At 41.1% G+C, this 16,778-nt stretch overlaps 1 protein-coding gene across 2 annotated transcripts in view; it reads right to left on the reverse strand.

Annotated features, from left to right (window-relative positions):
• The window catches only part of ARHGAP35 (Rho GTPase activating protein 35), a 104,002-nt gene that overhangs the window by 10,859 nt on the left and 76,365 nt on the right, over positions 1-16,778 (reverse strand). For both annotated transcript variants that reach the window (XM_037884294.2, XM_043534482.1), the window contains exons 4-5: positions 4,467-4,544; positions 658-789 (exon numbers count right to left, since the gene is read on the reverse strand). In XM_037884294.2, the coding sequence (XP_037740222.1) occupies positions 658-789; positions 4,467-4,544 (210 nt within the window). The remainder of the gene's footprint in view (positions 1-657; positions 790-4,466; positions 4,545-16,778) is intronic.

A 16,778-nucleotide genomic window follows, 5' to 3' on the forward strand; every position in this document is an offset into this window, starting at 1 on the left:
ACCGGGCAGCTAGACTGAAAGCCTTGCTCAGCCCTAAAAGGTAGCAGCTGCCTTTTTGGCATGCGAAAGCAGTGGGTCAATGCCCCCGACAAGCAGCTAGAAAAAGAAATAAAAAAGGGGAGGAAAAACTTGTGCAGGGGCTAAGCTCCAGGCAGTTTAGCAAGCTGAGAGACAAAGGATTCACCCTGCTGAGGTCCAAGGAAACTGGCTGCAATTTTGTATATACCTGCCCAAACAATGCTGACTTCAGGACCCCAGGGCAATATAATTGGAACAAACAAATTTCCAGATGTGCCCAAGTTCTGCATTTGTGTCTTGCAATCCACGTCCTAAAGAACGTGATGTTCTAGGCAGAGGATAGAACAGTATGATTAGGAAAGCACTACAAATGTCTCAGCTCAGTTCTTGCTCTAAGTTCTACAAGCGGAGACAATTATTACTGTTGTCATGATGACAAAACACAATACAGCCTAAGTCAATTAAAGTTAGAAAATTTGCAATTAAAGCCAACACACTGCCGGCACTACGTGCTCTGCCACTATATTGATGTATTTCAGTCAGGAGAAAGCAGTTTCCTATAATGCCAGATGGACAGAAGAATTTGGATTCTTTATGCTTTGAAACAATGGTGTCACCCATTGCCTTGTGCATACTCACTGTGGGCCTCCACCAGTTCAATCTGCATATTGTACGGTACCAGGGGATCGGGCAGTTCTGAGAAGAAGCTTTTCATGGCACCAGCCACAGTATTCACTGTAAAGTCCTTCTCTGCCAGGTCTAGATTGTGATCTACAATGAAAGCATTTAACAGTTAAATCTCAGCAAACACAAGACATGCAGCTGCTGCAGTGAAGCAAATGACATACATGAGATCCTGACAGGGAAGAGATAGAAATCACTTGGCGGGCTAAAAATGAGACTTAGAGAAAGTGCTGAATGTAGAGGGCCTATGTGACAAACAGCTAAAACACATGTCTTGCACAGAACACAGAGTAACCATCCCCTGCTCTTATGCAAAACTCCAATCCTTTAAGATGACGCCCATTTGACTGCTAGCTAAACAGAAGCTCTGAGGGGGCAATTAATTTGACAGGTCCAGAAAAGGGATAAACGAGTCCTGACTTCCAGTCTTACCCTACCCAGTAGCGAATACTGCCTGCCATGAACCTTTTGGATCTGGCTAATGAGATTACTAATATTCCTGCTTTGTCCTATTTTTCAAAGCCACCTGCAGTTTGTAAATTCTTTTCTGCTAATTTATCTATCTTCTTACAGATCCCGCCCTCAAAGCAGCTACCGATGAAGAAATTCAAATGTGACATCATTGCAGTTAATGTCTGTAGACACCTTTAAAATGTTAACAATCATGCAAGGTGAGATTATAAGAGTTTTGCTCTATCATGTCACCCTATAGCAGACATCATCGTAAAGCTCGTTTGAATCCCTAAACTTTTCATATGACTAGAGCTACATTTATTCAGTTTTAAGACACTTTATCATGTTTAAAGTCCTAATTTGCTTTTTCAGACAATGTCCCCAGCCGGGAAATAAACAAAATCCCAACGGTCAGCAAGGGACCTGGAAGAACAAAACGGTAGGACTTCCAAAAACACTGGAAATTTAAACACTGGTACACAGGAATTAGTTGTTTCATTTATCTGCACTAAATCAATCTCTTAAACACTTTGTTGAAGGAACACGTCAAACAAGAACTCCTACACAGAGTGGCAAAACCTCATGTGAATACATTAATTACTAAAAAGAAAAGGAGTACTTGTGGCACCTTAGAGACTAACCAATTTATTTGAGCATAAGCTTTCGTGAGCTACAGCTCACTTCATCGTGAGCTGTAGCTCACGAAAGTTTATGCTCAAATAAATTGGTTAGTCTCTAAGGTGCCACAAGTACTCCTTTTCTTTTTGCGAATACAGACTAACACGGCTGTTACTCTGAAACCTGTCATTAATTACTAACAACTGAATCACTCACAGAACAGTGTAGAAAGAAAGGGAGAGACTTAGATAAGGGCAAAGGGAAAGTATCAGACAAGATGGTCTACAGAGGCCAGGAACAACAAAGACACACCATAAAAACTGCCAAATGTACAGGCTTTTGATGTCCCAGAGCCAGAAAAATCCTATTTTCAAGCATTATGGTACATATTGTGATGCCAGGAATTTAAAAACTAAGGCAGGAATTGCAAGGTCATGAATATCAATTCTGCCTACGCTACAAAAATAACTGCAGTTAAATCTGGTTGTCACCCAAACATGTTATAACACGTTTTCGCCTCACTTGTGCCATCAGAAAAGACTTGCTCTGTTTGAAGGGACATAGCTAACTTAAAACTCATATTACTGACAACCTTTCCCCTACAACTGTTCCAAGTAATACCTATGATTACTGTCATTGAAAGATTAGAGAAAAGATATTTCTCATTGTGTTTTTCACTTTGCTTACTTTATGCATTTGACAGCACATTGCTTCTATTCAGTTTCACTGTTTCCCCTGAAGTTAGTTTCCCAGCTATCTGTGGGTCTTCCACATAGCAACAGAAGAGAGAAAATTAAAAAAATAAATGGTTATTTTCAAGGACCTAAAGTCTGTGCGGTACTCTGGCATCCCCATCTAAATTTAAACATGGAAGTTTAGTTAAATATGAACACAAATAACAATCAGTATGCTAGTCTCCATGATAATTGTTTTGATAATAAATTTATTTTATGTTGTATCAACAGTTTAAGTTTTGAATGTGCTGAAAATGTGTGCACTGACAATACAAAACTGGATCGCAATAGGTGTCTGGGACCGATGGGAGTTGGGTAAACAACAGGTGGGGCTTCTGGCATATGGGAAGACATGGGAGGCAGTTTGGGATTGTGGGCTAAAAACAGCTGGATGTTTCTACTAAAATTATCAGACCCAAGCAGTGAAACTGTAGTTTAAAATTATTTTGCTTTGTGTTTCAGAGTTAACCCCTATTAAGATAACTGAGCAGCTCACACCTCTGAGGTCTTGTCTAGATTATAGGTTTGTTTACACAACCTGGAACCAAAATATCAGTCTGTTTTAACTCACACCCTCATCTATTTTGGTGCAAATCTGCATGTGGACACACTTATTTCAGCTTAAGAATGTTCTATTTTGATTAATCCAAAAGAAGTGTGCACCCACAGACTTGAGTCAAAATAAATGAGGGTGTGAATTAAAACAGATTGGTTATTCCAGTTCCAGATTGTACCCTATGCAAAAGTGTTTTTAAAGCTAAATTAATCATCATAGTTTGAAATCACTTACCACATAGCCTAGATATAGTTTAATACCTTTAAAACCATGTTAGCTGGTACCTAATTAACTGTAGGGTGTTAATGGCATTAAAACTATTTCTACACTGGGTATAAAATAGGTTTCAGAGTAGCAGCCGTGTTAGTCTGTATTCGCAAAAAGAAAAGGAGGACTTGTGGCACCTTAGAGACTAACCAATTTATTTGAGCATCCGAGCTGTAGCTCACGAAAGCTTATGCTCAAATAAATTGGTTAGTCTCTAAGGTACCACAATTACTCCTTTTCTTTTTGGGTATAAAATAGAATTTCAAATCATGTTAACAGACATGATTTAAAATACACCTTTTACCTGTAGACTAGACAAGGCCAGAGGGCAGTTTGCAAAGCCAGAAAATAGAACCTTGCATCGATTCACACTTGTTTCACATCCACGAGGTCTAGAAACATCTTTTTAAAAAATGAAATAAAAACATAAGAATGGCCATACTGGGTCAGAACAAAGGCCTTCCAATAGTGGCCAATGCCAGGTGCTTCAGAGGGAATGAATAGAACAGGTGATCATCAAGTAATCCATCCCCTCTTGCCCATTCCCAGCTTCTGGCAAACAGGGGCAAGGGACACCATCTCTAGCCCTGGTAGTCTAGAGCACCATCATCCCTTTTATTCTAGAGCACAAGTCTGCTTTAAGGGGGTGGATTGTGTGGCAAGTTCTACAGCTGGGGAAGCGCAGCACACACAGGACCCTGATTATTTCAACAGAGCAGACATAGCCTAAATATTTTGGGAAGAACAGAGTACCAACACAGCATAACAACAGTTACAGCAGCACTGGCTGATAATTTGGCTGATTATCACAATCTGATTGCTCAGGTTTAAGAAATTAGAGCAAATTCTCAATCAGTCAATGAACAAATATTAAAGAAAGCTGTGCCCATTACATCTAATCTGAATTAAACTCATGGTCACATTCAGACCTCTCAGCTTTCAGTCCAAATGCCAGTAATAGTTTAAAAGGTGATTACAGAGGCCCGGACCTGGAATCAAAACAGACTGTACAAAAATAAATCATTTTGATCTGGACTAGACTAGATGATGCTAAGTAAATTAAAAAAAATATTTCCCATGCTACTGCCACAGACGAAACCCCTTTGCCCAATTACAGCAATAGGAACAGACATTACCTTGATCAAACTGTCTCTGCAGACTCTCCATCTCAGACTTGTTTCCGCTCACACGATAGATGCCTTCAGTATTCAATCCTAGTGAAACAACAAGGAAACAAAAAGTCAGTGCAAGGACTGGAATCAGAAGGGTGCAACTCTGTGGAAGTGTTATCTGGATGGAACAGAATTCTCTGTCTACAAGGAGGGGAATGAATGAATCAGTGACTCCCATGTCACAAGAACTGGAAAGTGGCGCACAACTTTTATTCCTTAGAACGAGCAATATGTTCACAGGTATTTGGAATCTGGCTAAAGGAAGAAGCTACCCTTCATTGCTCCTTTCCTTACTACCATCCCAAGGACAAATGCCTGTATACATAGAGCTCATTCAGTTCTGTTGCAGTAACCTCATTATATACAGAAGCAATTGGACACAAGAGGGCGAGGGTGATCACTTGCAATGCAACTAGAAGGATATGCAACTCTTGCAGTGAATCTATGAGCAGGGAAAACAAATGTCTCAATTTAGCCATCATTTTAATTGATGCTTTCTGAGAAGCCCACGTTCAGTGAGATAAAAAAGAACCTGTCTTATGATACACAGTACATTAATAGTATTTGAATCTGAAGTGCAAAGGATTTATTCAATATACAGGTCATCAACTGGACAATTTAAAAGCTTTTAATTGCTAAAGAAGTGGACTGTATCAGGGTCTCATTTCACAGAAAGCAACTCACCTCATCAGAAAAGAAAACTGGGTTAATAGACCAGCCCAGAAGACCATAAAATTCAGGGCTGGACACAAAAGAATCAGTGTCTGTGCACTTGGAAAGAAAAACAGGAGCAGCTGCCACCATGCGTCTCCCTGCGGCCCAAATTCAAAACAAGCTTGCCATTAGACAACAGGGCTTATTAAGGCAAGTACCTGTTTAATGTACACATACAGCAAGAAAAGACAGAGCCCCATCTCTCTGCCTTTAATCGGAAGCTCTGCTTTTCTGGTCCTTGCTTACACTTTTCTCAGGCTATGTCTACACTACCGCAGTAAGTCGACCTAAGTTACGCAACTCCAGCTGAAGTCGATGTAGCTTAGGTAGACTTACTGTGGGGTCTACACCATGCTGGGTTGACGGGAGACACTCTCCCGTTGACTTACCTTACTCCTCTCATTCCTGGTGGAGTACAGGGGTTGACTGGAGAGCGCTCTGCCATCGATTTAGCAGGTCTTCACGAGACCCACTAAATCGACCCCTGGTGCATCGATCACTGGAGTGTCGATCCCGCGGTAGTGTAGACGTAGCCTCAGTTTGACTCACTAATGATGGACATACCCAAACTGTCCAAAGAGGACTTAAAATTGACAGTAACTAGTTCTTAAGATTTGTTTCTGGGCTTTGCCGTGCTATAAAATATTGTTCACATTAAGTGTTCCCCAGGAGATGCACTTTCCCCAAAGATTATTGTGCTCTGCTTCTCGTGTTTTGTTACAACCTCCAGCCCACGGTGAACTATTGCGTCTACAGCACCATGTTCCCAAGAAAGAGGCAGTCTAGTCAGGGACCCCAGTCCTAGTTCCATTGTCATATAAAGTTGGAGAGCCACAGAGAAATCAAAGCAGGTATGTGCAAACTGGAAAAAGAAAGCAGTGAAAATATGAAGAGCTGTTTAAAAGCTTAGTATGGTCATTAAAAGTCTACATGCGCCCTAGCTCCTGTTAGCAAATCTGACCTCAATCATTTCTGTCACACCAAACTCACATAAAGCCAGCATCATTCTTGCCTTAAGTAACACTAGTACTGTCAAACCTTACAGCAATACTAAGCAATGAATGCACGAAACAAAAGGAACATCAGAGCACAGACATTCTGGCAATTTCTTTCTTTCTCCCCTCCCACCCCAAGACTCGTTGCTCAGACATGTAGATGGAAAGGGAATAGACACTATCGGACTGCGAAGACTGCAGATGGCTCCACAATTGTTCCCCAATTAATTTTTTCTGACAGAACATAACCACTCAGCACAAAGAAAGAGGAGTAATTCCTTCTCTTAATGATCGTCCACCATAGCCGCTAATAAGAGGAAATGGCAAATTAATTACCAGTAGCTTAAATGAGAGGCATAATGCTGACAACATATATAATTTGAAACAAACATAACTTGTAAATTCAAACCATCCCCCTTCATGACTGAGCAACACCAATATTTAATATAGGCAGTGGTGTAGCTGTGTTGGTCCTAGGAAATGAGAGAGACAAGGTGGGTGAGATAATATCGTTTATTGGACCAACTTCTGTTGGAGAGAGAGAGAAGCTTTCGAGCTTACACGGAGCTTTTCTTCAGGTCTGGGAAATACACTCATGCCAGGTCTACACTACACTCCCACTTACTTCAGAATAATTTATGTCATTCAGGTGTGTGAATAAGTCACACCGACCTAAGCACCAGTATGGATTTAAGCTCACAGGATCATCTTTTGAAGGTATTATGTGGGCTTCCTTTGAGGATGAGGACTCTTCTGGTCTTCAAACAACCCCCCATGCTCTCCAAGCTCGTCATCAAAAGCAAATGCCCCATAGACCAGGACCACTAACTCAAAGCAGCACCAGATCCTGCCAAAACAGCCCATGTAAAATCTGTAGCCACACTTCCACTGCTACTATGCTCTTGATGAACTCTCACAAAAAAATTAATAGAAGATAAAAACAGTATCATTTGGGGTGAACACTTCTGACAAAGCGATCACTCTATATCTGACATCACAGTCCTCAACGGAAACCTGCATGACACCGGCAAAAGATGAGCTTGGGAGCTTAAATTCATAACTTTGCTAGATACGAAAAACCATGGACTCAAGAGAGACATTGGATTTACGGCTTATGCTAAACAATCTGTTCCACCTGTACTTCGATATGGCACTGAGTACATTTCCCAGACCTGAAGAAAAGCTCTGGGTAAGCTCAAAAGCTTCTCTCTCACCAAAAGAAGTTGGTCAAATAAAAGATATGACCTCATCCACCATGTCTCATCAGTATTTAATAACTGACTTAATATTTCCTGCAATCCACTTCCATGTTTATTTTACGAAATCCTGTTTTACACCAGCCACACAGACATTACAAAGCTGTAGCATCAAGACAGGCTAAACATCATTTGACCTGAACTGAACTGATTAATATCAACCACTAATTTCATATAAGCAGAAACAAAACCTAGGAAGAAGCTGCAAGGAGTAACTTGACTTTAAAAAACAAAGCCCTGTCTACATCATTGCTAACATGGGTGCAACTCCATCAGTTTTGGCAATGTTGGGAGCCCTAGCACAGAAGGGCCACTGGCTGCAAGCAGTGTTTTAAGCATTATGTTAAGTAACACCTGCCAGAGCAGGGCTAGTCAACGCAATGCTTAAATCAGTGACAATTCTAGCAGTCTGCCTACAATAGTTTATTTATATGTTTCTCCCTGTGACAGGGACCATCTTTTTTGTTTTGTGTTTGTACAGTGCCTAGCACAATGGAGTCCTGGTCCATAATTGGAGTTCATAGATGCTACGATAATACAAATAATAATAATGTTGCTCATCACTGAAATACCCAAGTAAACTTCACAATTTATTCTAACAATACCTCAGAGATGGGGAGGATCATTATTTTACAGATAAGGAACTAAGGTAGAGAGAGATTAAATGATCTGCCCGATGTCACAGACAACGTCTGTGGCACAGCTGAGACTAAAACCCAGATTTTTCTTGTGCCCTACTGTAGCATTAAAACTCCAAACTATTCCTTTCCTTCCCACTAGGGTCCCCAACCTTGCAAACATATGTGTAGATAGGGCTGAACTGGAGAGACAACACTAAGGAAATCCACAGTTTATTCAATATGGAGTTAAATAAACTACAGAGAAATAACTACAGAAGAACCGTATCTGGGAGCATCATCATACACTGAATTTCTGCTTACTACCCATGCTACTTTAGTTTAGTATTTCAGTCTTGGGCAGTAAGGGAAAACATGGTCTCAGGCTACAAAATTTCTCTAACTCTTCTCCATGTCACGATTGCAAGACTCTTAGGTGTGGTGTGTACTGTACAGAGGGCACTCTTGACCAGACGTACTGGAAGTGGGCATGTGCAGATCTCTGTAGGGTGAGACCTGCATGCAACCTTCAGGAATGCACAATCTTGGGGAACACCACCACCAAGGACTTGTCTGTGTGAGGGATTTTTGCACCAGTGGAGCGACACATACATGCAAATCCCCTGAGTAGCTACGCTAAAGCAGCGTAAGACAGGGCTTGCATTTGACAGAATTACTGGAACCTAAATGTGCAAAAAAGCAGTAAGATTTATTCTCAGACATATGGACATGAATTCTGTGAAGAATCAAAAGAACCTGCCTGCATACAAAGGCAATAGATTTCCCAAGATATGTATGTACCCACTGCATGAGGAGAGGATCAAGCCATTCATTTTTAAATGAAACACACAGAATGAATGGGTACCTGAATAATGGGGATATAAATCCAGCATGGGGTTTCTATGATAAAAAGGTAAAGATTTTTTAAGGGAGATCACCAGAAAAGGTAGAACAACAGTACTATAACCAACTTGATCATTACAGGGTCCAAATTCATCAAAGGTTTCTAATGCTACCTGCCTTCTGCGCTTGCCTTCTTCTCAGCAATCAGACGATCTCTGGGTCACCCACCTTATTGCTCCTAACAATGCCGAAGGTATGCTCCAGCAGCGCCAACTGGTGACCTCTGGTAATTCATGTAAGTGGCAACACGACTTTCACAGGTTAAAATCTAGTCAGGGCAGTGAGTGACAAGATTAAAAGATATGTGCTGTAGTGTTTTCAACAGCACAATTCATGTATAACCTCACTTATACACTTGCTCCCCATTAGTTTTTGTCAATAGCTGTAAGAAAGTGCACGGATAATGGAAGTAAGGTGAGAATACAAAATGACCAACATCCTGAAATACTAAGAAGTAGGAACAGCTGGGTTTCTCACTCTTGCTGTCAGATTCTCATCAGTAACATCTGATGACAAAGATATATAATGAGCCCAATGTGGCTACACTGGGATATCTTGTGTGGTTACACCTACCACAGACTGGCTGCTGAGAGCCCTCCAGTAGAAAGGACTTTAACATTGCCTAAGTGGCATTCCCATCAGCAAGAACAAGAAGAGAAAGACAGCCGTTATTTTCAACGTAGTCCTTAACCAGAGGCCCAGCTAATGAATTCCAAAGAAAAAAGCTGGTTGGGCTTTCCAAAGAGATTTGTCCATTCTCGATAAAAGATCTTTTATTACATGAGCCAAATCTTAGAATCAAGCGGTGGGAAAAGTTAATTAAGGTAGAACCTTAATCTGTTTCACAAAAGAATTTTGGATAAATATGCAAATATACCTTGCTCCTCTAAAGCACTTAATTCTTCCAGCTGACATTTCTACAACCAGAAAATAAGATTCACATACAATACACTAGCTACCAAGAATCAAATGACTCACTGGAGACCTCCATAAATTTTGTGACATTCATGGTGATAATATTCCATTACAATCTAGGTTTTTTAGCAGGACACGTTAAATATGAAAGAAAACTTTAATAATCCAGGTAACTAGAAATAAATTTGGTTTCTCAATCTGGGAAGGCTTCCCAGAAGTTTAGGCCTTACTATATATCTGAAATGTACCCCTGTGACAGAACCTCTTCTTCTCCAGATCATCACTCAAAGAAAAAACAAGGCATTAGGCATATTAGTTAGCGACTAGAAAAATTATAGCAAAGTTGCACCACGCAAGCAGCACTAGTACAGATGTGTTTGTAGAATCAGGAAAAGGAGCACAAAAACAGAGGACAATTATATACATAATACAATTTAAGGGGGAAAAACATACTACATATGTAGGATAGCATCAAGGCAAGGTTCATGACATTTAGGGTCTCTAGAGCCCTTAATCCAGCCTTGGAGAGAAAAATCAAACAAAATTCAAGTTAAATTAGTTCTGAAAAAATATAGCAGCACGAAACAACATAAATGAGAACAAATACAAAACGCACTTGGTGAGTGATTTTCAGAACTAAAAAGAATGAGCTACGATGACACTGGACTGGTCGGAGAACCCAACTAGGGCTTGTGAGCAATTAGAAACAGATTGCTAGAGCAGCTTCAGGGGTTGACAATTTCTGGGTTTCAAAGTCACCAAAAAGCAGTAAACACACTATAAAGATAAAAGAACTATTACTTACCTTACAGTAACTACAGTTCTTCAACATGCATTGTCCACACAGACTCAACTCTTGGTGTTTGTGCGCCCCACTCACACATGATCAGATGTTTTAGTCAACAGAGTCTGTTGGGACAAACCTGTGCTCTAGACATCCTCACATCCCTCACCCGAAGGATGGAGCAGGCCCAACCAACCAAGATGGTCTGCAACACTGGGTCCTTATGCAACCGCTTACAGTTGTCTGGGAATTGTCTGCTGACATAACCTGTTAGTAAGTCTGAAAGCTGGAAGACGCAGGGCCTTCAGCATGATAAATACACCAAGTTCAGAGCTGACTGGTCTCCTGACAGAGAGCTGGTGATCTGGCTACTCCCTGCCTGTAGACATAATGTACAGCTGTGGTGTTGCATGTGGATCCCTGGAGGAAAGGTAGAAATGCTTTGCATACCAAATGAATGGCTCTGAGTTCCAGGACATTTACGTACAGACTAGCTTCCTGAAGGATCACATCCCCCGCATTTGAAGGAGTTCAGGCTGAGACCCCTATTCCTCAGTGGAGGCATCCGTCACCAGTGTCTTGGTTGGAAGAATTGCAGAGAAGGGTACTCCCTTGCACACCTGAAGAGGGTATTTTCACCAGTTTAGCAAGGAGAGACTTCTTGCAGGACTGTGACCATCATATATCCATGTGGTGCCTTCTGGATAGATACGCTGATTTTAACCTTTGTAAGGAATGAAGGTGAAGCCTCGCAAACTGCTTCACACAGGTGCATGAGGCCTTTCATCCAGAAGTCTAAGGTATGCTCTTATGATTTCTGTGAGAGACTGAAGTTGGTTGATGAGGTTCGTTATAGTTTGGAATCTCTCTTATGGAAGGTAAACTTGTACTGACATGGAATCTAACTCAGTTCCTATAAAACTCTATGTTTTGAGTTGAAATAAATGTATTTTTCAATATTGACTTTGAGACCCAGTGCACTGAAGAGCCTTACAGTCATGTGAATCAAGTTGGTCACCTGCTAGCGTGACCATCCTCAGATCAGCCAGAAGTTGAGACATGGACAGACCTGGTTCCTATGCTTCCTTAGACAAGCTGCCATAACTGCCAAACACTTGGTGAAATATCCTCAATGCTGTGGAAAGACCAAAGTGGGCAGGATCCTGTACCAGCAGAGAGATGTTCCGATCAAGAATCTGAAGCGTTTCCTGTGAGTTGGATGAATGGACGTATGAAAATCAGCATGCTGAAGGTCAAGAGCCGTGAACCAGTTTTGAGGGTCTACCAAAAGAATTACGGAGACCAAAGTCACCATCCTGAACTTGAAACGATGGATGAATTTGCCAAGATGTTGAAAGTCCAGAATGGGATGCCAACAACTCCCTTTCTTCTTTGGGATGAGAAAATAATGGGTAAAAAAACTCCTGCTGCTCCTGCACTCTAACAGCACCTCCTTCTCTAGAGATCCAAGCTGTAGACAGAAGTCCATTTCTTTCAACAGTATTTCATGAGATCCCTGAAAGGGGACAGGGAAGGAGGGTAGGAAGGGACTGGAAGTGGATAGAATACTCCTTGTTGACAATTTCCAAGATGCACTGGTCTGAAGTGATCCGAGTCCAGGCTTCCCAAAAATAAAAAGCCAAAGAGGGGTGGAAAGGAAGAGATCCTCAAGAGGTTCTGTCAGGCTTTGACACTGGCATCAAACCTGCCAGTTTTGGCTGCCTGGCAGAAGATGCAGACTGTGAAGAGGCAGAAGAGTTACTGTTGGAAGAAAGTCTGCTCCTCTCTCAGTGGCTCCAAAGTCTTCTGAGGCTGACGATAGCAACGGGCAGAAGGAACACTGTGGTCTTAGTTGCTTTCTTCTTGGGGCTGGATTGCATAGTCCCAAAGAATGCAAAGTTTTCTCGAAGTACCTTCAGCAAATGGAGAACCTGATCCATTTTGGAATTAAGTTCATTAGCCTTAATGGGAAGGTCCTCAGCTGTGGTTTGGACTTCCCTGGGAATCCGAGAGGACTGGAGCTAGGAGGATGTTCTTCCACAGATGTGGCCATAATACACGCCGCTGTGTTCAATGCATCCAGTGCCATATGCAGGGAAATGTGGGCTATTATCTGTCCCTCAGTAGTCACTTTAAATTCCTCTTGTTCCTGTGATAGAGCAAAGAGCGCTTCATGAGGAAAAATTTTAGATGAACCTCTAGCTTTGAGTCCACTTAGAAAAGGAGTGACATACAGAACGTTGCTTAGGAGAGTTCATATTTCTGAACAAAAAGGCACCTGCAGCGCTTGACATTAAGCATAATTGCAGCTTCATATGAGGTGCAGGGTTTGAACTCTAGGGATTTCACTTTTGCATTGCTAGAGCCCCTATGGTGGGGGTCATGGGAGGGGCAGGGAGTTTAGACTGTAAACTAACTAAAGATTTTTTGTGCCAAAGGGCAGAGAGACTAAGACTAACTAATTAACAATACCAATAACTAACACTAGCACAGAGTGCAGAGAAGCAGGCAGACACCGCAGGGATTCTTTCAAGAACGATAAAAAGGAAACAAGGACTTTCTCCATAGTTTATGTCCTCGGGTGGTGGGGCATGAGGTCATCAAGGGCACTGGCACAGACACTACTGGCCAAAACAATCCAGTCTTAGGCTCAAGTACACCAAGAGTGGAATCCATACAGGCAATCACTTGAGGAATCACACACTCCTCATTCTTTCCTGCCAGGCAAGTTGTAATCACCATAAACACTAAAGCTTGTGTCTCAAGGGATTTCCTTGTTTTTGCGGTTAGATCCAAACCTGTAACTTCACCACCATATTCTACATTTAGTTTCTTTTCTGAAATTTTGGTTTTACAAAACATTAAAAAGACTTATACTGAAAATGCAAGTCACCTGAATTAAGATCTAGCTATTTGCAGATATCTAGTTCTGTGCATTAGCAATGAGCTGGTTTTTTTCATAAGCAGTGTTGTCCTAGCCATGTCAGTCCCAGGATATTAGAGAGGCAAGGTGGGTGAGGTAATATCTTTTATTGGACCAACTTCAGTTGCTGAGAGAGAAGTTTTGGGCTTACACAGAGCTCTTCTTTAAATTATAAACTCACATTCAAAATCTCTAGGATATAAAGTGTGAAAGCAATATTTCCTTTTAGTTTTAAAAATATTTTTATAATCTGCTTTAAAAAAAATAAAACTTCCATGATTTTAAGCCTCCTATTACTACAAACTAATAGCATCCATACAAATTTCATACAAGCATTCATCTCATTTCTAAAAACATATTTCTCTATGATTTTAAATATACTTAATGTATTTGATAGCAATTTGAACAGTGTTTTCCACTGTTTCCCATGTTTGTATGGTTCCATTACACAACAACCAGGGAGCTTTTTTTTTTTTTTTTAATTAAATAGGAACTGTGATTACAAAACCATAAAATAAAATTGGTACAGGGTTCAGAACATGGTGGACCACCTGAAACTCATTTGCTGAAATTGTCTAGATTGTGTGTTGACTAAGTCTCCTGAAGTAACTATCCATTGTCTGAAGGAGAGGTTAATAGGGGCAGGAGAGATCAAAAAGACTGGGACTTTTCAGCCTGGAAAATAAATGACTAAGGGGTATATAATTGAGGTCTATAAAATCATGACAGGTGTTGAGAAAATAAATAAGGAAGTGTTGTTTACTCCTTCTCATAACACAAGAACTAGGGGTCACCAAATGAACGCACAGTCAGCCTTTTTGCCATTAGGACGGAAGAATCCCATGCACCGCTACAGACTAGGGACCGAATGGCTAGGCAGCAGTTCTGCAGAAAAGGACCTAGGGGTTACAGTGGACGAGAAGCTGGATATGAGTCAACAGTGTGCCCTTGTTGCCAAGAAGGCCAATGGCATTTTGGGATGTATAAGTAGGGGCATTGCCAGTAGATCGAAGGAAGTGATCTTTCCCCTCTATTGGTGAGGCCTCATCTGGAGTACTGTGTCCAGTTTTGGGCCCCACACTACAAGGATGAGGAAAAACTGGAAAGCATCCAACAGAGGGCAACAAAAATGATTAGTGGACCGGAACACATGATTTATGAGGAGAGGCTGAGGGAACTGGGATTGTTTAGTCTGCGGAAGAGAAGAATGAGGGGGGATTTGATAGCTGCTTTCAACTATCTGAAAGGGGGTTCCAAAGAGGATGGATCTAGACTGCTCTCAGTGGTAGCAGATGACAGAACGAGGAGTAATGGTCTCAAGTTGCAGTGGGGGAGGTTTAGGTTGGATATCAGGAAAAACTTTTTCACTAGGAGGGTGGTGAAGCACTGGAATGGGTTACCTAGGGAGGTGGTGGAATCTCCTTCCTTAGAGGTTTTTAAGGTCAGGCTTGACAAAGCCCTGGCTGGGATGATTTAGTTGGGGATTGGTCCTGCTTTGAGCAGGGGGTTGGACTAGATGACCTCCTGAGGTCCCTTCCAACCCTGATATTCTATGATTCTATGAAAATACAATATTCAGAAAGAAAAAAGGGTCTCACCCACAAGACAAACAGAAAAAGGAATAAACTCAATACAGTACAGATGAAACTCTAGAAAAGACCAGAGTTTTAGAAATACAGGGCTAAATTCAGTCCTTGGGTAACAGGTCATGAGAATCAATGGAGTTACACCTGGTCTGAATTGGACGCCTAAGAGAAGAACAAAGGGAATATTTATATTTTTCCTGTAAGCTACTCATACTTTCTCAATTTTAACTCCAGTATTTTCCGTGACAATCTGCGGTTTCTTTTTTAAACCGTTATGACTATCTGCCCATATTTATACACATTCTATATATAAGCCACAACACACAAAACAAGAATGCGTCCCACATTTTATTTTTTAAGTTTACATGACCTATCCCAATCAACTTTTATTAACAAAGTGGTTTTAAATATAGAATATCAGGAGCTGACAAGAAAAATATTCTGCTCTGGTATTAAATCATCCTCCAAAGAGTCATCCGGAGCAGGCCAGATTTATTCTCCTCACCATCCATTACCTTTTGTCATTTTTATTTACATTAATCGGTGCTTTATAACTGGCTGCATCAAATAAGTTTGCCAGCATCCTTATTTAAAGGATTTTCACCCCTCGCCCTTTACACAGGCAGAAATTCTGCACACAATTCATATTTCTCCTCTAAATTCTGAGTGGACTTAGTGCTAGAGAAAGGTGTCAGACAGACAGCTCAGGAGACTCTAGCCCTGCATTTTTACTGGGTATTTCTCTTTGGCAGCAAAGATCTCTCTAAAGCGTACGTGTGTCAACTTCTGGCAATACGCCGCCTTCTTTCACTGAAACATGGACTTGCGATATCTACTCAGTCTGTTATGACAATCTTGATGACTGCCAGCCAGGCAACCAGATGCTGTCTCTCTATAAATTAGAAAAGGCATTGTGTACACAGCCAGCTGTGTCATAAATCGCTAGGTTTGGAAGAGGAGAGGTGCAAACATCACACCATGTCTGTGGCATCATATGGATTTGACATTTGGTTGGTTCTTTCTGTGCCTCCCATTACAGATAATATATGCTGGGGAGTTTCTGAACACATGTCCTGGTCCAAACCAGAAACAGTTTCAGTGATCTCCGCAGTTAGTATGGAAATGTACATCTTCAGACATTTTTAAAATACCTACATTACCAAATCTCTTTCTATCACAGCATCCATTTCTATAGCACCGAACTTGTCTACACTTACAAAATTTACTGAAATAGCTATTCTGGAATAAACATTCCAGAATGGCTATTTTGGTAAGCTTCCAAGTATAGATAAGCCATAAGCACGCCCTAGATAAACCAGATCTGCATGCTGTCATCCTGAGTATTTCTGCTCTGCACTTTTTCCTGGTATAGAACATTTTTCTTGGACTATATCATCTCTACTATTTCAACACCATTTGTTATGGCTCTGTTGATTCAAGAATTAAAGTATTTAAATGAACAGATACAGATATCAAAGTAATAAAAGAGACTAAGGCCTAGTCTACACTAAAAAGTTAGGCTGACCCAGCTACATTGCTCTGGGGTGTGAAAAATCAGCAACATCGTTAAGCCAACCCAATCC

Source organism: Chelonia mydas, chromosome 23 (genome assembly GCF_015237465.2).
Source record: "Chelonia mydas isolate rCheMyd1 chromosome 23, rCheMyd1.pri.v2, whole genome shotgun sequence".
Classification (NCBI taxonomy): Eukaryota; Metazoa; Chordata; order Testudines; family Cheloniidae; genus Chelonia; species Chelonia mydas.